Genomic DNA, 19,414 nt, shown 5'->3' with positions numbered 1-19,414 from the left:
CATGCTCTCTGTTTTCTGTATTTGTAGAACAACAATCATGTTTGCTTATAGTACTTGGTATTAAATCAAGACTGTTCAGGGTTGATTTTTAAACTTTGTCAGTGTTATTCAGTATCTTGTCTCCTCTCTTGTTTATGAATTTCATGAACAAAATATCAAAGTTCAGCTGAGGTTTGGAGAGTTTCCAGTCTGAGAGCCTAAAGTTTGCATTTCTGCTGTTGTCAGATGATGTTGCCCTCTTGACCTCATACTCATTTTTTGAGTACACTCTGGTTTATTTTGTATCTGGGTATGATGTGGTTGGGATGAGATTTATTACCATCAAATATATGACATTGTTTTTCTCCCAGAAACTAGTGGCTGTTTCACTGCAGGTAAGGGGTGATCAGCTGGTCAAACTGGAGGAGTTCAGATACTTCAGGGTATTGCTCACGAGTGGGGGTAGAAGTGGTCATGAAATCTATCTGCAAATCAGTTCAGCCTTAGCAGTCTTAAAAAGGGGAGCTAAGTCCATGAAAAACCTGTGGATCTACTGGTCAATTTATATCCCAGTCCTCACCGATGGCCACCAACTCAAGGTAGTGTCTGAGAGAATGATATTGTGAGTACAAGGGATTGAAATTAGGTTTCTGCACGGAGCTTTGCAATACAGGAGGACCTTTGAGTAGAAACTTTGTTTCCTCAGATTGAGAGGATCCAGTTGAAATATTTTGGATATACAGTCAGGATGTAGGTGTATGTAATGTGGATTATATTAAAAATTAACAGACAAATATTAAAAACACACTATATGACCCAAAGTACGTGGACACTTGACCATCACACCTATATGAGCTTGTTGGACAGCCCATTCCAAAACTATGAGCATTATAATAGAGTTGGCCTCCATTTTGCAGCCATAACAGTCTCCACTCTTCTGGATAGGCTTCCCTGAAGATTTTAGACGCAACTGTGGGGAATTTGTGCCCATTCAGCCTAAACAGCATGTGTGATATCAGGTACTGATATTGGACAAGAAGACCTGTATTGCAATCTCTATTCCAGTTAATGTCAAAGGTGTTCAATAAATTTGAGGGCAGGGCTCTGTGCATGCCACTTGAACTTCTCCACACCAAATTCATTACACCATGTCTTTATGGATCTAGTTTTGTGCACTGGGGCACAGTTATGCTTGAGCAGAAAATGGCCTTTCTCAAGCTATTGCCAAAACACACAATTGTCTAAAATGTCTTTGTATTCTGTAACTTTAACAATACTGTTCACTGGACCCAAGGGCCTTAGCCCAAACCCTGTAAAACAGCCCCATACCTTTAGATAGATAGATAGATAGATAGATAGATAGATAGATAGATAGATACTTTATTAATCCCAAGGGGAAATTCACATAATCCAGCAGCAGTATACTGATACAAAGAAACAATATTAAATTAAATAGTAATAAAACTGAAAAGAATTAAAATAAAATTAATGTTCGCATTTACTCCCCCGGGTGGAATTGAAGAGTCGCATAGTGTGGGGGAGGAACGATCTCTTTAGTCTGTCAGTGGAACAGGACAGTGACAAAAGTCTGTCACTGAAGCTACTCCTCTGTCTGGAGATGACACTGTTAAGTGGATGCAGTGGATTCTTCATGATTGACAGGAGTTTGCTTAGTGCCCGTCGCTCTGCCACAGATGTTAAACTGTCCAACTTTAATCCTACAATGGAGCCTGCCTTCTTAACAAGTTTGTCCAGGCGTGAGGCGTCTTTCATCTTTATGCTGCCACCCCAGCACACCACCGCGTAGAAGAGGGCACTCGCCACAACCGTCTGGTAGAACATCTGCAGCATCTTACTGCAGATGTTGAAGGATGCCAACCTTCTCAGAAAGTATATTCTGCTCTGAGCTTTCTTACATAGAGCATCAGTATTGGCAGTCCAGTCCAATTTGTCATCCAGCTGCACTCCCAGATATTTATAGGTATGCACCCTCTGCACACAGTCACCTCTGATGATCACAGGGTCCATGAGGGGCCTGGGCCTCCTAAAATCCACCACCAGCTCCTTGGTCTTGCTGGTGTTAAGGTGTAAGTGGTTTGAGTCGCACCATTTAACAAAGTCTTTGATTAACTTTCTGTACTCCTCCTCCTGCCCACTCCTGATGCAGCCCACAATAGCAGTGTCATCAGCGAACTTTTGCACGTGGCAGGACTCCGAGTCATATTGGAAGTCTGATGTATATAGACTGAACAGGACCGGAGAAAGTACAGTCCCCTGGCGCCCTGTATTGCTGCACACAATGTCAGACCTGCAGTTCCCAAGACACACATATTGAGGTCTGTCTGTAAGATAGTCCACAATCCATGCCACAAGGTGTGAATCTACTCCCATCTCAGTCAGCTTATCCCTAAGGAGCAGAGGTTGGATGGTGTTGAAGGCGCTAGAGAAGTCCAAAACATAATTCTTACAGCACCACTGCCTCTGTCCAGGTGGGAGAGGGATCGATGAAGCATATAGATGATGGCATCCTCCGCTCCCACCTTCTCCTGGTATGCGAACTGCAGAGGGTCTAGGGCGTGACGGACCTGTGGCCTCAGGTGGTGAAGCAGCAGCCGCTCCATGGTCTTCATCAGATGTGACGTCAGAGCAACAGGCCGGAAGTCATTCAGCTCACTAGGACGTGATACCTTTGGGACAGGAGTGATACAAGATGTTTTCCAAAGCCTCGGGACTCTCCCTGTTCCAGGCTCAGGTTGAAGATGCGCTGTAGAGGACTCCCCAGTTCCAACGCACAGGCCTTCAGCAATCGTGGCGATACACCATCTGGACCCGCTGCTTTGCTGGCACAAAGTCTTTTCAGCTCTCTGCTCACCTGGGCTGCTGTAATTGTGGGTGGGGATGTCTCACCTATGCTGGTATCAGCAGAAGGATGGTTGGAGGATGCAGTACTCCGAGGTGAGAGTGGGTTACTGTGATCAAACCTATTAAAGAAGTTGTTCATTTGGTTTGCTCTCTCCACGCCTGTCTCGATTGGCACCCGCTCGAGCTGCAGCCAGTGATAATCTTCATCCCATCCCACACTTCCTTCATACTGTTTTTCTGCAACTTCTGCTCCAGCTTTCTCCTGTACTGCTTTTTCGCCCTGAGCTGGACTTGGAGTTCCTTCTGCACGCACTTCAGCTCATGCTTATCACCACCTTTAAAAGCCCTTTTCTTCTGGTTCAAAAGGCCCTTGATGTCACTTGTAATCCATGGCTTGTTGTTAGCATAGCAGCGTACTGTTCTTACTGGAACTACAATGTCCATACAGAAGTTGATGTAATCAGTTGTGCATTCAACAGCCTCTTCAATGTTCTCACTATGTGATCTCAGCAATATATCCCAGTCTTTATTCCTCATCCACCAAACCCTACTGTACCCAGATTCATCACTCCACAGAACATTTCTCCACTGCTTCAGAGTCGAAACGCGGTGTATTTCACACCACACCACCCAACCCTTGCATTGCATATAGAGATCTTTGGCTTGTGTGCAGCGGCTCCGCTCAGCTATAGAAACCCATTTCATGAAGCTCCTGACACACAGCTCTTGCACGGATGTTACTTCTGTAGACATTTTGCAATTCTCTTGTGAGTGGTGCCACATAGGATAGGTAAGGTTTATATGCTATTTGCTTCAGCACTCTGTGGTTTCAATATGTAAGTTTGTGTGGTCCACCACTTTGTGGATGATCTTTTGTCGCTCCTAGATGCTTCTCATTCATAGTAATAGCACTTACAGTTAGTTGACTGGAGCAGATCTAGCAGTCGTGTACTGACTTGTGGCGAAGGTGGCATCTTATGATAGTATCATGTTTAAAATCACTGAGCTCTTCAGTGCACCCCATTCTCCTGCCAATGTCTGTCAATGGAGATTGAATGGCTATGTGCCTGATTTTATGGGTACAGTTCAAACACCCAAACTAAATAGTTTAGAGGGGTATCCACATATATATATATATATGTATGTATATGTATATACATACAGTGGGTACAGAAAGTATTCAGACCCCCTTCAATTTTTCACTCTTTGTTATATTGCAGCCATTTGCTAAAATCATTTAAATTATTTTTTTCCTCATTAATGTACACACAACACCCCATATTGACAGACAAAAAAAAGAATTTTTGAAATTGTTTTTGATTTATTAAAACTGAAATTGGTCCTGAAAAAAAACTGAACTGTATTCAGACCCTTTGCTCCGTATTTAGTAGAAGCACCCTTTTGAGCTAATACAGCCATGAGTCTTCTTAGGAAAGATGCAACAAGTTTTTCACACCTGAATTTGGGGATCCTCTGCCATTCCTCCTAGCAGATCCTCTCCAGTTCTGTCAGGTTGGATGGTAAACGTTGGTGGACAGCCATTTTTAGGTCTCTCCAGAGATGCTCAATTGGGTTTAAGTCAGGGCTCTGGCTGGGCCATTCAAGAACAGTCACAGAATTGTTGTGAAGCCACTCCTTCGTTATTTTAGCTGTGTGCTTAGGGTCATTGTCTTGTTGGAAGGTAAACCTTCGGCCCAGTCTGAGGTCCTTAGCACTCTGGAGAAGGTTTTTGTCCAGGATATCCCTGTACTTGGCCGCATTCATCTTTCCCTCGATTGCAACCCGTCGTCCTGTCCCTGCAGCTAAAAAACACCGCCAAATCAGCGTGATGCTGCCACCGCCATGCTTCACTGTGGTGACTGTATTGGACAAGTGATGAGTGATGATTATAAAATGATGAATCATTCTGCAAAACAGATACAGAATGCCAGCTTGTACAGTGCATCTGGAAAGTATTCACAGCACATCACTTTTTTCACAATTTATGTTACAGCCTTATTCCAAAATGGATTAAATTCATTTTTTTCCTCAGAATTCTACACACAACACCCCATAATGACAACGTGAAAAAAGTTTACTTGAGAGTTTAGCAGATTTATTAAAAATAAAAAAATTGAGAAATCACATGTACATAAGTATTCACAGCCTTTGCCATGAAGCTCAAAATTGAGCTCAGGTGCATCCTGTTTCCCCTGATCATCCTTGAGATGTTTCTGCAGCTTCATTGGAGTCCAACTGTGGTAAATTCAGTTGATTGGACATGATTTGGAAAGGCACACACCTGTCTATATAAGGTCCCACAGTTGACAGTTCATGTCAGAGCACAAACCAAGCATGAAGTCAAAGGAATTGTCTGTAGACCTCCAAGACAGGATTGTCTCGAGGCACAAATCTGAGGAAGGTTACAGAAAAATTTCAGCTGCTTTGAAGGCCCCAATGAGCACAGTGGCCTCCATCATCCATAAGTGGAAGAAGTTCAAAACCACCAGGACTCTTACTAGAGCTGGCCGGCGATCTAAACAGAGCGATCGGGGGAGAAGGGCCATAGTCAGGGAGGTGACCAAGAACCCGATGGTCACTCTGTCAGAGCTCCTGAGGTCCTCTGTGGAGAGAGGAGAACTTTCCAGAAGGACAACCATCTCTGCAGCAATCCACCAATCAGGCCTATATGGTAGAGTGGCCAGATGGAAGACACTCCTTAGTAAAAAGCACATGGCAGCCCGCCTGGAGTTTGCCAAAAGGCACCTGAAGGACTCTCAGACCATGAGAAACAAAATTCTCTGGTCTGATGAGACAAAGATTGAACTCTTTGGTGTAAATGCCAGGCGTCACGTTTGGAGGAAACCAGGCACCGCTCATCACCAGGCCAATACCATCCCTACAGTGAACGATGATGGTGGCAGCATCATGTTGTGGGGATGTTTTTCAGCGGCAGGAACTGGGAAACTAGTCAGGATAAAGGGCAAGATGACTGCAGCAATGTACAGAGACATTCTGGATGAAAACCTGCTCCAGGGCGCTCTTGACCTCAGACTGGGGCGACGGTTCATCTTTCAGCAGGACAACGACCCTAAGCACACAGCCAAGATATCAAAGGAGTGGCTTCAGGACAACTCTGTGAATGTCCTTGAGTGGCCCAGACTTGAATCCGATTGAACATCTCTGGAGAGATCTTAAAATGGCTGTGTACCGACGCTTCCCATCCAACCTGATGGAGCTTGAGAGGTGCTGCAAAGAGGAATGGGCGAAACTGGCCAAGGATAGGTGTGCCAAGCTTGTGGCATCATATTCAAAAAGACTTGAGGCTGTAATTGCTGCCAAATGTGCATTGACAAAGTATTGAGAAAAGGCTGTGAATACTTATGTACATGTGATTTCTCCGTTTTTTTATTTTTAATAAATTTGCAAAAACCTCAAGTAAACTTTTATCACGTTGTCATTATGGGGTGTTGTGTGTAGAGTTCTGAGGAAAAAAATGAATTTAATCCATTTTGGAATAAGGCTGTGTAACATAACAAAATGTGGAAAAAGTGATGCACTGTCAATACTTTCCGGATACACTGTAAATGAGCAAAGTTTCTGTCGGTCACCACAGTCTATAGTTTTATTTGCTTTAGTTTGGAGTTCTTTGACAAAAATAGTTATAATGGGATTTCTGTACTGTTTTAGGGAACCTTTGCTGGCATTCTGATAGGACTTGCTCAGTTGAACTGCTCCGAGCTGAAACTGAAGAGGCTGTGCTGTCGACATGGGTGAGTGAGCTTCTTAGGTTCAAAGCTGCTCTAATAGTTTTCAGCATATTTGTAAAATTATCTCACTTTATTACTGTATCCACTAGTTATCATGTGAACAATCACCCAGTGTCATATTGCTTATTTTAGTCTTCTAGGTGTTGACAAAGTTATCAACTATGCTGTGAATGAGTGGGTGACAGACATCCGGAAAAACCAACTGCCAGGAATTCTAGGAGGAGTGGGTCCTATGCACTCAGTTGTTCAGCTTTGTAAGTCATTGATAAATTATTAAAATGGACAGAGTATGAGGTCACTGAACAATGAAATGTTAATGACAGTAGCTACCCATTTTCTAAGAGGAATAATATTATTTTGCTCCTTTGGCTTGATAGTTTCACAGTACGTCGTTAGTTGTATATTTCGTGAAATTTTTCTTAAGACACAGGTTTAATGAAGTTCAGGTAACCAAGCCCCGCCATTTGAGGATTTTTAAATCAGGAGACATAGTGAGCTGCAAGCCTAGAAAACACAAAGATTGAGATTAAACAAGAGGGTATGACACGGAACATTACATCTGAATAATTAATGAAGCAAAGTTCTGTGTTGTTAAGCAGAACTGACGACTAAGGGCCTATTCCTTTTATTCAGTCTGATGCTGTCTAATTTACAATAATTATCTCTGTAGTACTTTAATGTATGCAATAATCCATACACCTAATGATACAATGATGTCATTTAGACTATCAAGGCCAGTTAGTTGTAATTATGTAGTACAGTATTTCCAAAAAAGTGGAAGGGTCACCTTCAACCACTCCACTATGTAACTGGTTTCATATATTCATAGTTTTGTTTTTGAGGAAGTGTACTCTAACATCTGTGAGAAATTTACTGTTAATCTGCTACCAGCTGGGCACATGCCATGGTTAAAGAACTTAATTTAATGTCAAAGCAGCAACTGGTATTACCCTTAATACTGAAATTTGATGTGCTTTGTTTAGCTCTGAAGCTGTTAGTTTTCTTTTAATAATTACTTTGACCTTTGCAGGTATAATAAACATACTATTGGAAAAGCTAAATTTCATGCAGTAATTGAAGTGCGATATTTGCACCTATAGTTTAAATAGAACATCACTTCTATTTTAAATGCTTAGATGCTGTATACTGTAAATACAGTGTTACGGACAAGTTTATTTCCCTCTTTTTTAATGTTGCATTTTTTTTACACTAAATAAAGTGCTATGTATCTATTCTCAGATTAACCAAACCTAGTATGGCAATAATGCAATAAATAATTTAATGAAAAAGTTCATTGCTGTATATATGAATGAGTCATTTAAATGTGCAAAAATGTGTAAGTAACAAAAAAAAAGCCACCCAATTATTATGAAATACAATTTCATCATTTTATTTTTAGTTTCCTCTCATTTAATTATTGCAGGTATTGTTATTTAAATGCCATTTTTATTTTATGGTGGAAGTTTTCCATTTTTTTTTTTGAAGATGGATAGTTTTATCACTTGTCAGTCAAGACACCAGGTTGAGCCTTTTACCTGTCGATTACCTTTACCTGCTCATTTACACTACTTGTATTCGAAATGGCAAAACCTTGAGGTAGTAAGAGTTGCACTAGTTTTGCAGAAGTAATTTAATACAGTAATCCCTCCTCAATCGCGGGGGTTGCGTTCCAGACTAAACCACGATAGGTGAAAATCCGCGAAGTAGAAACCAAACGTTTGTATGGTTATTTTTATATATTTTAAGCCCTTATAAACTCTCCCACACTGTTTATAAATATTCCCCGCAGAGTTATACAGCATAATCCCTTTGTATTCTCTTAGATATTAGGTAAGATTCATTGAAATTATGTATATAAACACACTGTTTATATACAGTAAAACCTAAATATTATTTTAAAGATATTGAGTGTCTCCGATATCACGTTACAGCCATTACGATAGACAGGCCACCAGCAATAAATACGTACAATGCAAGAAAAATAGTATACAGTAAATGTGTGTACAGTGACACTAAACGTACGTACATGTACTAAGTACTGTAAGTAGAAAATTAATTATGGTTACTCACCAACAATGACACGATGACTTGTCTGATAACAATGAGTTTAATTTTACTACATAACAAAGGAGAGCGTTACAGCCCTCAAAGGAGCCACTTCAGGCGATTGTGTAGCACTGCCGTTGTTCTTCTTCTCGCAGTCTTCCCTAAAGCAGATTCCATCCAGACTACTGCCTTATTACATCCACTTACAACTCGTTTTGCACCCTGGTTAAAAGGACACTGCGGCCGTAGATCTTATATTCCTTTCCTACTTTTTAAATAAAAAGAATCGTAGCCTCATTGATGCTGTAATGGCGTCGTACAGCGGTGTAGCTTTTCCCTTCCTTCAACATTTTCCGTTGGCGCTTGGGCACGGCCCCTGAAGCAGTAGCAGGAGAAGATCGTTTTGGAGCCATAATGAAGGGCTTGACTATGCACAAAGATAAACACAAAAGAGCACAACTCTTTACACAGTGAAACACGTTGATGCTGAATGAGCGAGACGAGACTTCCTGGTTAACACTGCATTCAGCACGCAGGAACTTAACTGCGTGCTCTGATTGGTTAGCTTCTCAGTCATCCGCCAATAGCGTCCCTTGTATGAAATCAACTGGGCAAACCAACTGAGGAAGCATGTACAGGAAGTAAAAAGACACATTGTCCGCAGAACCCTCGAAGCAGCAAAAAATCTGCGTTATAGATTTAGTTATGCTTACATATAAAATCCGCGATAGAGTGAAGCCGCGAAAGTCAAAGCGCGATATAGCGAGGGATTACTGTATATTGCATTGTAAGATTTAGCAATGGGCATGTTTATAAAAACAATCATGTACTGAAACTTAAATAGCATCATGTGGTAATCCATCTGCCAAACTAACTATCCCAACTCTTGCTTCCATGTCTGGGTCATTCTATCAAGGATCACCCAATTTTGAAAACAGTTGCTGCAGCATAATTTTCAAAAAATGTGAAACAATTGTTTCAGTTGTGTCTATCAAACGAAAACACTTCAAAAGACACTTCAAACCCAGCACAAGCAGGCTTAAAACAAAGAACATCCACATATTAAATAAGACTTTATGACCAACACCCAATGAATCCCACCTTATTATTCCACCCCCCTGTTCCTCCTCATTTGCTATATATTGTCTTTGATTCCTGTGTGTCTAATCATTTTCCTCTGGTGATGACAACTAGTTGGGGTTGAAAGCTTAGGAATAAAAAACTACTTTTAAGACATGTGATTCATCTTCTCCCTTTGTGAATTGCTAGCCACAAATGTATATTTATACACACACACATAAACACAGTACGTGTGTATTTTTTTGGCCATCAAACAACCATACAAATGAATGTACGGAGTTTGACATTTTTTAAAAAATCATGCAGCACACCACCTAGGTGAAGCTCCATAGAATGACTCCTCTTTTCCAGTTGGAATGATAGTAGAGGCAGAGGTCTGTGGTAACCAACTCTGTACAATTAGAAGAAAGTAATCAGCTACAAATGATTAACCAGTAGGAACAGGTTTACTCTGTTTGTCCTTGTCTTGATTGACAAGTGATGACAACATCATGAAAAAGGCATTTTGAAATAAATACCTCTAGTGTTATCAGGCCTGTTCAAAAAAGTGACACTGATAAATAAAAAAATGAAAGCGGAAATAAAAGGCCATTTTAAAATTAAACCAGAAAAAATGTTATGTTATTGAACCAAAATAAACTGAAGAAATTGAATTTCATAATAATTAGATTACTTATTTATTTATGCATTCTTTTCACAATTTAATGACTCATTGATATAAATCAATGCAGTTTTCAATGTGATGATTTCATAATTGATGTTGTATTGATTTTATTTGGACACACATGGTATTACTGAGATCTTCACCTTTATTTAATCTTAGATATTGTATGGTGGACACTGGTTATCTGGTCATGTGTTGGCTTATTTTGTATCTCATTATTGTTTGGTGGCTAATTAATGTAAAAAGGAACAATTAAGTAGTCTGAATCTTAAATAGCAAGTCAGTTACAATTAAGGCAAAAGAAGTGAATTAGCAGCAAAAACTAGTCACTAATTAAGAAAAGGATTAGAATGAAAACCTGCAGCCACGGTAACCCTCCAGGACTGGAGTTGGAGACCCCTGCACTACACTGAGCAGGTGCAGAAAAACCTTCTATTTCCTGCACCATAAGATTACAGCCATTGGAAAATCTGGGTTTTGCATTTTGCAGCCATGGGCACATTATGTGATAGAAAAACATCAGTCACTTGATAAGGGCTGGTGACATCAAATTTAAAAAAAACTTCTTGTTATACCAGTCATGAAAACTCAAAACAGCTCGGCTGAACCCTGCCTGTCTTTTTATCTCCATTTGACCCCTTTCAAAGGTCTGTTGAGAAAAAAGAAGAAAAAGCATCTGGTAAGCTATAATTAGTGACAGACCAGGAGGTGTGTGTCTCTTTTGACAAAGACAAAACAGGTTTCTCAAGAGACTGTCATCATCTTTGAAAATCTGAGGTTACCATAGCCGGACACATTGTAAAAAGTTGCTCACTATAGTAATACTATTCAACCAGAACCAAATTCTAAAACAGAGTCGAGCTCAGATAACAAAGCTATGAATCATAAACCAGAGAGTAAATCACAGAACTGAATTTGTGCACAGGTCAACTCCCTAACCTCAAACACTGCTGCTACACTGGAATTTATAAGTGAGTCTTCAAGACGTGAATAATGGGGCCTCTTGGGAAGTCTCTTCGCAACCCACTATGTGCCTGCAGTGATTCTAAAGTGGTAATATGAAACACTAAAACTTTAATGGAAAAAAAAAATCTGTCAGACAAAGAAATAATTAAAACACATGTATAAATAAAGCTTGAGCAAAAAAAAAAAAAAAATCTTAAGTATGAAGAGAGTAATATAAAGAATCGACCGAATAGGACAATTAAATGTTGGATTATATATTATAGTTTGTATAATACCAGTCTAGAGAAGCTGCTCTTAAAATCAGTAATACCCCATTTGGAAATGCTGCATTTGTCTTTGGTTTCCATATTAAAATATGGACATAGCAATGCATGAGAAATGTGATATTAATGGATTGGATCTGCAAGTAATGAAAAAATTCACAGGGTTCTGGCCGTGTTTATCCTTTAATCATTTTATTTTTCTTTCCAGTCCATGGACTTAGAGATTTATTTTGGTTACCCATCGAACAGTATAGGAAGGATGGACGCATTATCCGTGGTCTTCAGAGAGGAGCAGCCTCTTTTGGGACGTCTACTGCTTCAGCTGCATTGGAACTCAGTAACCGCCTTGTACAGGCCATACAGGTACATATTGCCAGGGAAGGAATGGTTTTTGTGCGCAGAAAATTAACAAATAGATTTGTACATCAGGAATCAATGCGCGAGTGCAATGGCTGTGCTATACACTACAATATTGACTTTGTATGGCCTTAAAGAGGGCATTATGGTGTGTGGTCAATTCTGATGCATTAATTAATGGGGGTCCAGACATTAATTCATAGAATCACAAATTGTTACCAAGTCAATCCTGTGGTGAAAAACTTGGAGATTAAACTTGTAGTACTGCACCCTGTAGTAGCTAGCAAACCCCAATGTGAGTGGTTTTAACACTTTTTAACTGTTTTTCCTCTTTCAGTCCAAGTGTTAAGCTTGTACTCTAAAACTGACTTCTGCTGTCTTGTTTCTGCATCTCTGATAGTTTCATTTGTTGACAGTTTATCCCTGAGGAGACCATTAATGGTGCCTCACTGCATGTCTATAAATGTTGTGCTATGAGCTGCAAATTCCTAGACCAGAAAGTCAAGGCAGATGCACTACATGGCTATACTCGAGTATGACATATCGGACATCAATGCTGAGCTGAGGAGGAAGGTAGTGACTTTTCAGATGGTTTACAATTGCTTTGTCCAACTTTCCTACAAAACCAACCCTACCCAACAAGAATACATGGAGAGAAACAACTAGAAGAGAGTCCTTAAAGTAGAAATCTTAACATGCCATTCTACTGCAGCTTTGTTTTATGGTGTAGTGTGAAGTGTGTAGTGCAGTAGTTAACAGTGTTCTTTGTCTTTTCAACTTTTTTCATCAGGCTACAGCAGAAACAGTTTACGATATCCTTTCACCAACTCCTCCAATTTCCCGCGCCATAATGGATAAGCGGTATGTGAAACGTCAAAGACGAGCTCAGCAACCTGCAGACCTTCGAGAGGGCGTTGTCAAGGCGTATGACACTGTGCGAGAGGTATGGGGCTGTGGAGTTAAAGTAGTCAGCCATTTATTGATGTTGGGTACAGTGGACTTGTTAGAGCTGATATGTTAATAAAGCAAACTAATACTTTGACATGTTTTGCATGGATGCACACTTTTAAACGTAGTAGCTTTGAGTCTGTCCATTTTCCACACCATGACGCTTACAAGAAAATTGGTTAAAAAAATGAGATGAGGTGAGCTTTGAGTCTGTTTCATTTTATGAAATATTTACACTGGATTTCCACTCACTGTGTCATCTTTGCTGCTTTGGACATTATATAATGTGATTTCTATATTATTCTCATTCATACTGGTTAGGAACAAATGTATATTGTCGAGTTTTATCACTCATCATTATCATTCCATTTATTCTCAGGAGAGCTGCAGTTTTGCAGCATGCTAAGCTGGGTGGACTAGACCACCATATTCTTGTAAACGTTCTTCAACCCTCCTGGGGAAAATTCCCAAGTCCTCCAATGACTTCACCCAGTGGGCCATACCTGCTAAGACTCCTAGGCCGTTACGGAGCACCCTAACTATAGGCCTAAACCACCATAAGTGGCTCCTCTTGGTCTAGCTAAGCCAACCCCACCCCCATTCCAGAGTTCCTTATCTTGTCACTGAGAGCAAACCCAGCAGCTCTGCACAAGGGCCACATTTTGGCTAGTTGTATTTTTGATCTCCGTCTTTTGGTCAAAGTTTATTATCTAGAGATGCAGAATAGTAAATTGAAGGCTTCACCTGAGGACTCAACTCCCATTCCTCCATCCCATCCAGGATGATGGCCACAAAACTGCTGCTGCACCGAAATACACTATTTGAATTTTAGGTCACCAAAAGCTGTTAGACATTAATTTGAATTCTTTTGTTTCCAGACAGCTTTTTGAAAACATTTAGTCATCAGATGCAGGTGCAAGTGACAGCACATTGGCAGCTCCAGAGGTTGTACTGTCACTTCCATATGTGCCTCTTTATCTAAAAGTGGCTGATTTCTGAGAATCGGCATATACAGCAATTGAAAAAGAGAATCTCCTAAACTAGTTCCATGTGTACCAAAAAACAGTCTTGCTCATCCACTTTGTTTTTCACTGTCGATAGTAGGAGACTAGCCTAATTTAGCAGGAACTTTTGTGAAATTTAAGATGAGAGTCCTTTTTGCTGTACTAGTATACCACTTGTTATCAGAGCTGCCATTAAATGCTTCACACTTTGGGGACCAATACGTTTAAGTAATGTTACATGTAACAATAAAATAAAATTATTAGACAGAGGGTAAAGATTAATTACATCATTCCTTTAATTTTTTAGATTGCTTTTCTGGGCTCCCTGTTGTAGAGAGTTGCTGCCTGTTCTAGGAGTAGTGACCAGAAAGAGGAAACCAATCTTGGATGCAGCACACTCATTTAAATGCAGCCATTTTAAAGTGTCAGGTTAATATTTTTGAGATTCGAGTAGGAAACCCACAGGAAAATCCATGCAGACATGGAAAAAAAAACAAAACATAAATACCAAACTAATAGTGAGCAGGCTGGTATTGTGCTACATTTTATCTAGCCTTTTTTTTTGGGACAGTGGCACAGCTCTAAGATGATCAATCCATTTATCTACTGAAATAATGCATTGGTGCATAGAGTTGAGTGGAGCTGATCTTAGCGGCACTGGGTGTAACCCATGGACCAACTGTTGAAAGGTGGCAAATCCACAGCAGAGTACCCAACACACACTCATACATGATTGAATTAGAGTTATCAGCCATCTCCAAGTACTTGTTTTTGTGATGTGGCAAGGAGAATAGAATACGTGAATATGAGAACACTTGTGGAGCATGCAGACTCCGCGCAGACCACTGGCAGCAGTCATACCATAAGTGATCATTTTGCTTTTCTTATCTAGAGGGCATTAATTTCTAATGATTTTTTTCCTTCATCTTTGTCTTGATTATGGGCTTGCAGGGAGTGATTGATACTGCACAGACCATCTGTGATGTTGCTACACGTGGACATGAGCAGAAAGGGCTCCCGGGAGCTGTAGGTGGTGTCCTGCGACAGATCCCACCAACTGTGGTCCGTCCACTCATCGTGGCCACAGAGGCAACCTCCAACCTGCTGGGTGGAATGCGGAACCAGATCAAACCTGATGCACGGAAAGAGGACTTCTTAAAGTGGCGTACAGAGGAGAGCCAGGATTGAGCCCTTCAAACAGTGAAGTTTGTTTCACCTCTAAAGGACACTCCTTGTGCCATGCTAACCCCAAAAGTGAGCAGTCCAGTAATTGTGGTCAGCAAACAGGCAGATGAAAAAGCCCGCACTGTTAGTCAAGTTTTTTAAACTATATATATATATTTTTTTTTTTTGGAACTGATACTTGTGTGTCTGCTTCCAAGTTATCATGATCACCTATTCTAGAGTATGGCTGGCAGATGCTGTGTACCATGTCACTTTGAGACTCTCATCATTAGAGTGTTAAACAAGCAGTATGTTTTGTTTTTGATGTGTCTTTTCCCCAATGAGCAACTGCAGCTTTTTAAATCACTTATTTAAAAGATGCATAAGCATACTGTATTTCCTGATGGGTTCTCCACTCAGACAGAAATTACTGGAAATTTTGAAAATGTTACAGGCTTTAACAAACGAAGGTGACTGTCCTCTGGTTATTAATCTGAAGAGGACAACAGGCTCCCGGCTCTTTACATGGTGCTTACCTCTTTATGACAGCACACTGTAAACTCCCATAATACATTTACAGATTGCATTTTATGCATTCAGTAGCTATGAGCTGCTTTTGTCAGCCATGTGTGCAGCTCGCTTTTGAAGCACCACTTGTTTCTTGGGTGAAGAATCAACCCAAACTTATTGCTGTTCAGGTTCACTTTCTTTTACACCTCCCAGATGATTTACTGTGTACATTTCTTAGTTTTACAACCCATGTTATGTTATTTGGATGGCATTTTTAGGTGCTTTTATTCACTTACAGAAATAAAAAGGGTGAAGGCTCCAGTCTCGGTAAGTTGCACAGATGTTTGACAGACTGCCATTAAAAATAATCAGATTTTAAATATCCAATAACCTAAATGAAATTTGAAAAGTTTACTTATGAAAATGGTCTGTCAGTAATGGCGATGACAACTTGCCATGTGAATACAACGTTGGTTTTAGTGTTTCCTTTATGTCCTTCACTTTCTTGGCAAGTAAACCTGTGAGACACCATTCTTCTCACTTTGTGCTTCATGACCATAACTCTTGACATTTCTTGTTTTACTGCCAAATGTTCTTCCTTGGTATGTCTGTATGGTTAGCCTTTACCCTTAAAAATGTTTCTTTCAGCCATAATTTCACAGCACAAACTAAACAATGCAATACAAACCAAGCCAGGCCTTTTTGGTGCACTATTGTAAATTCTGTTTTTTAATACTGAAGTCTTTAGTTTGAATTTTTTTTTGTTTTTGAGAAAAAAAAGGCCTTTTGAAAAGCAGCACAGGTCATGCAATATTCATGAGGCTGATAAACAGAATTTTCTTTACATTAGAATTTCTTCATGTGTTAGTGACAATAGTCCTTGAATCTGCCTGTTATATTGTCCAGTGCCTTTGTCTGCAGGGTCTTTGTAGTCTACCATGCCAGATTATGTGGGATTGGAGGAAATGCTGTGTTATTGTGTTGCCATTAGGGGGCAGAATCCTCCCAAGTGATGGGGTTAGCTTTTGGCTAAAGCCTTCGGTGTCAGGGGGAGGAGACCGCCCATTATTGCAACTCAAGTACGGACAGGTCTAAACTAAACATACTCCTGCCATCTACAATTCTCACCCTTTGTTTAGATCCATGACTGTTCCCATTTTTCAATGTGAATTACCCACTGATTCTAATGTCCTCATTTCTCTGGTACATTTTTTTCATTTATTTGCATTAGCTCCTGGTAATCACAGTTTGCAGACTTTTGTTTTGTTTTAAATGGAGAAAATCCTGTGTACCATATAATGTATGGGTAAATTTTTACTGTATAATTGTTACTATATACTGTATTGAATTTATTGTATATTAACATGCAAAACTTAAAGATCAAAGAAATCTACAAAAAAAATAAAATGTTTATGCTTAATTTGCCGCCTTTCATGAAAGTGCAGGCAGGCTGTGTTTATTTTAGAACAGCATGTAAAAATACAGGACAGACCACTCCGTCACCAAATAGCCCCGGGCGGCTGGGGATTCCTTACAAAGACTGAAGTGAACTGGGGAATGCAAAGCTCGTGGCAGGTCAACAAAACCATGACTGTTTGTGCAATCACAAGGGAGAAACCTGGAGACTGCAGTTAACCCCTTATATTGTTGTAGGCCTAAGACCAAAAAAAGTTTCCGATATACTATTGTCTATATCTGCTGACAGATGGAATATTCCAGAGTGCAGCAGTGAATCCAGACTTAAATAAGGGGCCGTTTCCTATACCAGTGTTAAGCTAGGCTGTAGGCCTTCCAATCATTGGTTTTGTTCTTAAAGATGGACAAAACTGACCAAATAAAACTAAGATATATTCCTAAGATAAAAGTTTACCTGCTCAATAAATTATTGGATGTAATGTAATACCCATGTGATATAATTTAAGTAAATAACTTACCTCTAGACAAGATATGCTAGGAATGTGTTACAATGCCTCATTGTCTGAAGTAAATCTGTCGCTTAATATACGAGATGAATAAAAGTTTCCACCAGTCAGGAAGCACCTTTGTTAAGAACGGACACCATGGAGACCGTAATTGCACTTAAGAACAAAAGCACACATCAATAACAATGCCTTGCAGTTTTCAGTTCTGTATTTTAATCAATAACAGGATAAATATTTGCACCCATGTAAATATACTAGTAATACTTGCAGCAATCACTGCACTCTAATATTTAAAACCCAATCCATGCTTGTCTTTTAGTGGACTATCATACTGATAGGTACAGAAATGATATAATTGGCATTGCTGTTGCTAGAATACACTTACTGGCTGATTATGAGTAAATGAAAAATGTTTCTTCTTCTTCAGATAAAACTCCACATCTTGGCATTTTCTTGGAAACAAGAAGTTTCCATCCAGGTATTAAATAAAGTGGTGGTCATTCATGGTCACATTAACACACCTGAACAACCCCAGCTTCTTGACACAAATGTAGTAATAAACAGCACCTTAGGAGACCATAAGGGGACTTGGACATAGTTACAGGGTATTAAATAGCTGCCTGCATTTCAGACAATATGTAGGGGAGTCTGATTTCTTGAGCCACACATATGGCCCCCATGGGGGGCATAATATAAACCATAGGCTGATGTTCAATTAAGTCTAATGGTGAAAAATCGAAGAGCATAGGCCGATAAAGAGGCAGCTTTTATGTGGACCTGGTGGGCTGGGCAGCTCTGTAATTTTTGTGTGGAATGCTTTTGCTTCTTTTGGCCTGTAGAAGAGCGAGCAGACCAATTTTCATATAACATGTGCACTGTGTCAGTTTAGGAACTGATTTGTAATTAAATGAAATTTAAAACATAAGATCAGGGTGAGAAAATACTCTAAAACACCATGTACCACAGTCATATTAGATGAGAACATATTTCTTTCTACATTTTGCAATGCCACTGTCATTTTTCAATAAATAAATAAAACCCAAACTGAGATTATATATATATATATATATATATATATATATATATATATATATATATATATATATATATATATATATATATATATATATTGCACCCATGTTCCCTATAATAATACTTTAGTACTAAAACTCCCTTTCCCCCAAGCTGAATGAATCAAATCCTCCCCAGCTGTGGCCAGCTCAGCTTTTAAAATTTACTCCATGTTTACTTATGCTGCTTCTAAAATCTTAAGTCCAGCTCATCAATACCAAATGTATATAACTTGTATTAATTGGTCCCCAACCTGTATATTTGTTTTTACCACCATAATTCTCCACCCGATTATGCTAATAAAGTAAAACCCCATTCCCAGAAGGGAACTGAAACTTTTGTTTGACAACCCACATTAGTTTCTTGCCCCTCTGTTCTCATTGTCTTTACTTAGAATGAATGTAGTCTGTGAGTGCAGAATTTGACTGCTACAGCTAAACTTTGCTTCCGGTGTCCTTTGTTTCCTGTCCCTCATTCTACACACCCTTAGCACTCATTGGCAGCTGCCCTCCTTTCAAAGGTTGGCATTTCCTGTTTGGTGCTGGAAACTGTCTCCATGTCAGTTTCCTCCAATTCTGCAACATCTTGGATCTGACGTAGTGTGTCTCGGACAGTCTGGATTAGATTGCCCAGGCCAATCAAGTAGCCGTCCTCTCGATTTCCCTCTACCCAAGGTAAATCGTGGCATAATGTCCCACCACTGGGAATGGGAACAGTCTTGCCAAAATCGATCATCCACACATTTGCCTTTCCTTTCTGGTCATGGACAAAAAGAAGGGAGCTGCCAATTACCTGTAAAGTAGAGAGCCATTGGTGACTGAGAGCATAG

At 39.8% G+C, this 19,414-nt stretch overlaps 2 protein-coding genes across 3 annotated transcripts in view; one reads left to right on the top strand and one right to left on the bottom strand.

Moving 5' to 3' along the window:
• atg2a (autophagy related 2A) overlaps positions 1-16,203 on the top strand; it is a 109,591-nt gene extending 93,388 nt beyond the window's left edge. For both annotated transcript variants that reach the window (XM_039760723.1, XM_039760722.1), the window contains exons 38-42: positions 6,511-6,593; positions 6,723-6,844; positions 11,818-11,972; positions 12,757-12,909; positions 14,870-16,203. In XM_039760723.1, the coding sequence (XP_039616657.1) occupies positions 6,511-6,593; positions 6,723-6,844; positions 11,818-11,972; positions 12,757-12,909; positions 14,870-15,106 (750 nt within the window). In that variant the 3' untranslated portion in view covers positions 15,107-16,203. The remainder of the gene's footprint in view (positions 1-6,510; positions 6,594-6,722; positions 6,845-11,817; positions 11,973-12,756; positions 12,910-14,869) is intronic.
• A 2,849-nt stretch (positions 16,204-19,052) lies between these two features.
• LOC120533774 (inositol-trisphosphate 3-kinase B-like) overlaps positions 19,053-19,414 on the bottom strand; it is a 40,445-nt gene continuing 40,083 nt past the window's right edge. The window contains exon 8 of the mRNA XM_039760724.1: positions 19,053-19,377. Coding sequence (XP_039616658.1) covers positions 19,072-19,377 — 306 coding nt within the window. The 3' untranslated portion in view covers positions 19,053-19,071. The remainder of the gene's footprint in view (positions 19,378-19,414) is intronic.

This window comes from Polypterus senegalus, chromosome 8, assembly GCF_016835505.1.
Source record: "Polypterus senegalus isolate Bchr_013 chromosome 8, ASM1683550v1, whole genome shotgun sequence".
NCBI lineage: Eukaryota > Metazoa > Chordata > Cladistia > Polypteriformes > Polypteridae > Polypterus > Polypterus senegalus.
This window is presented reverse-complemented; position numbering and strand designations above follow the sequence as displayed.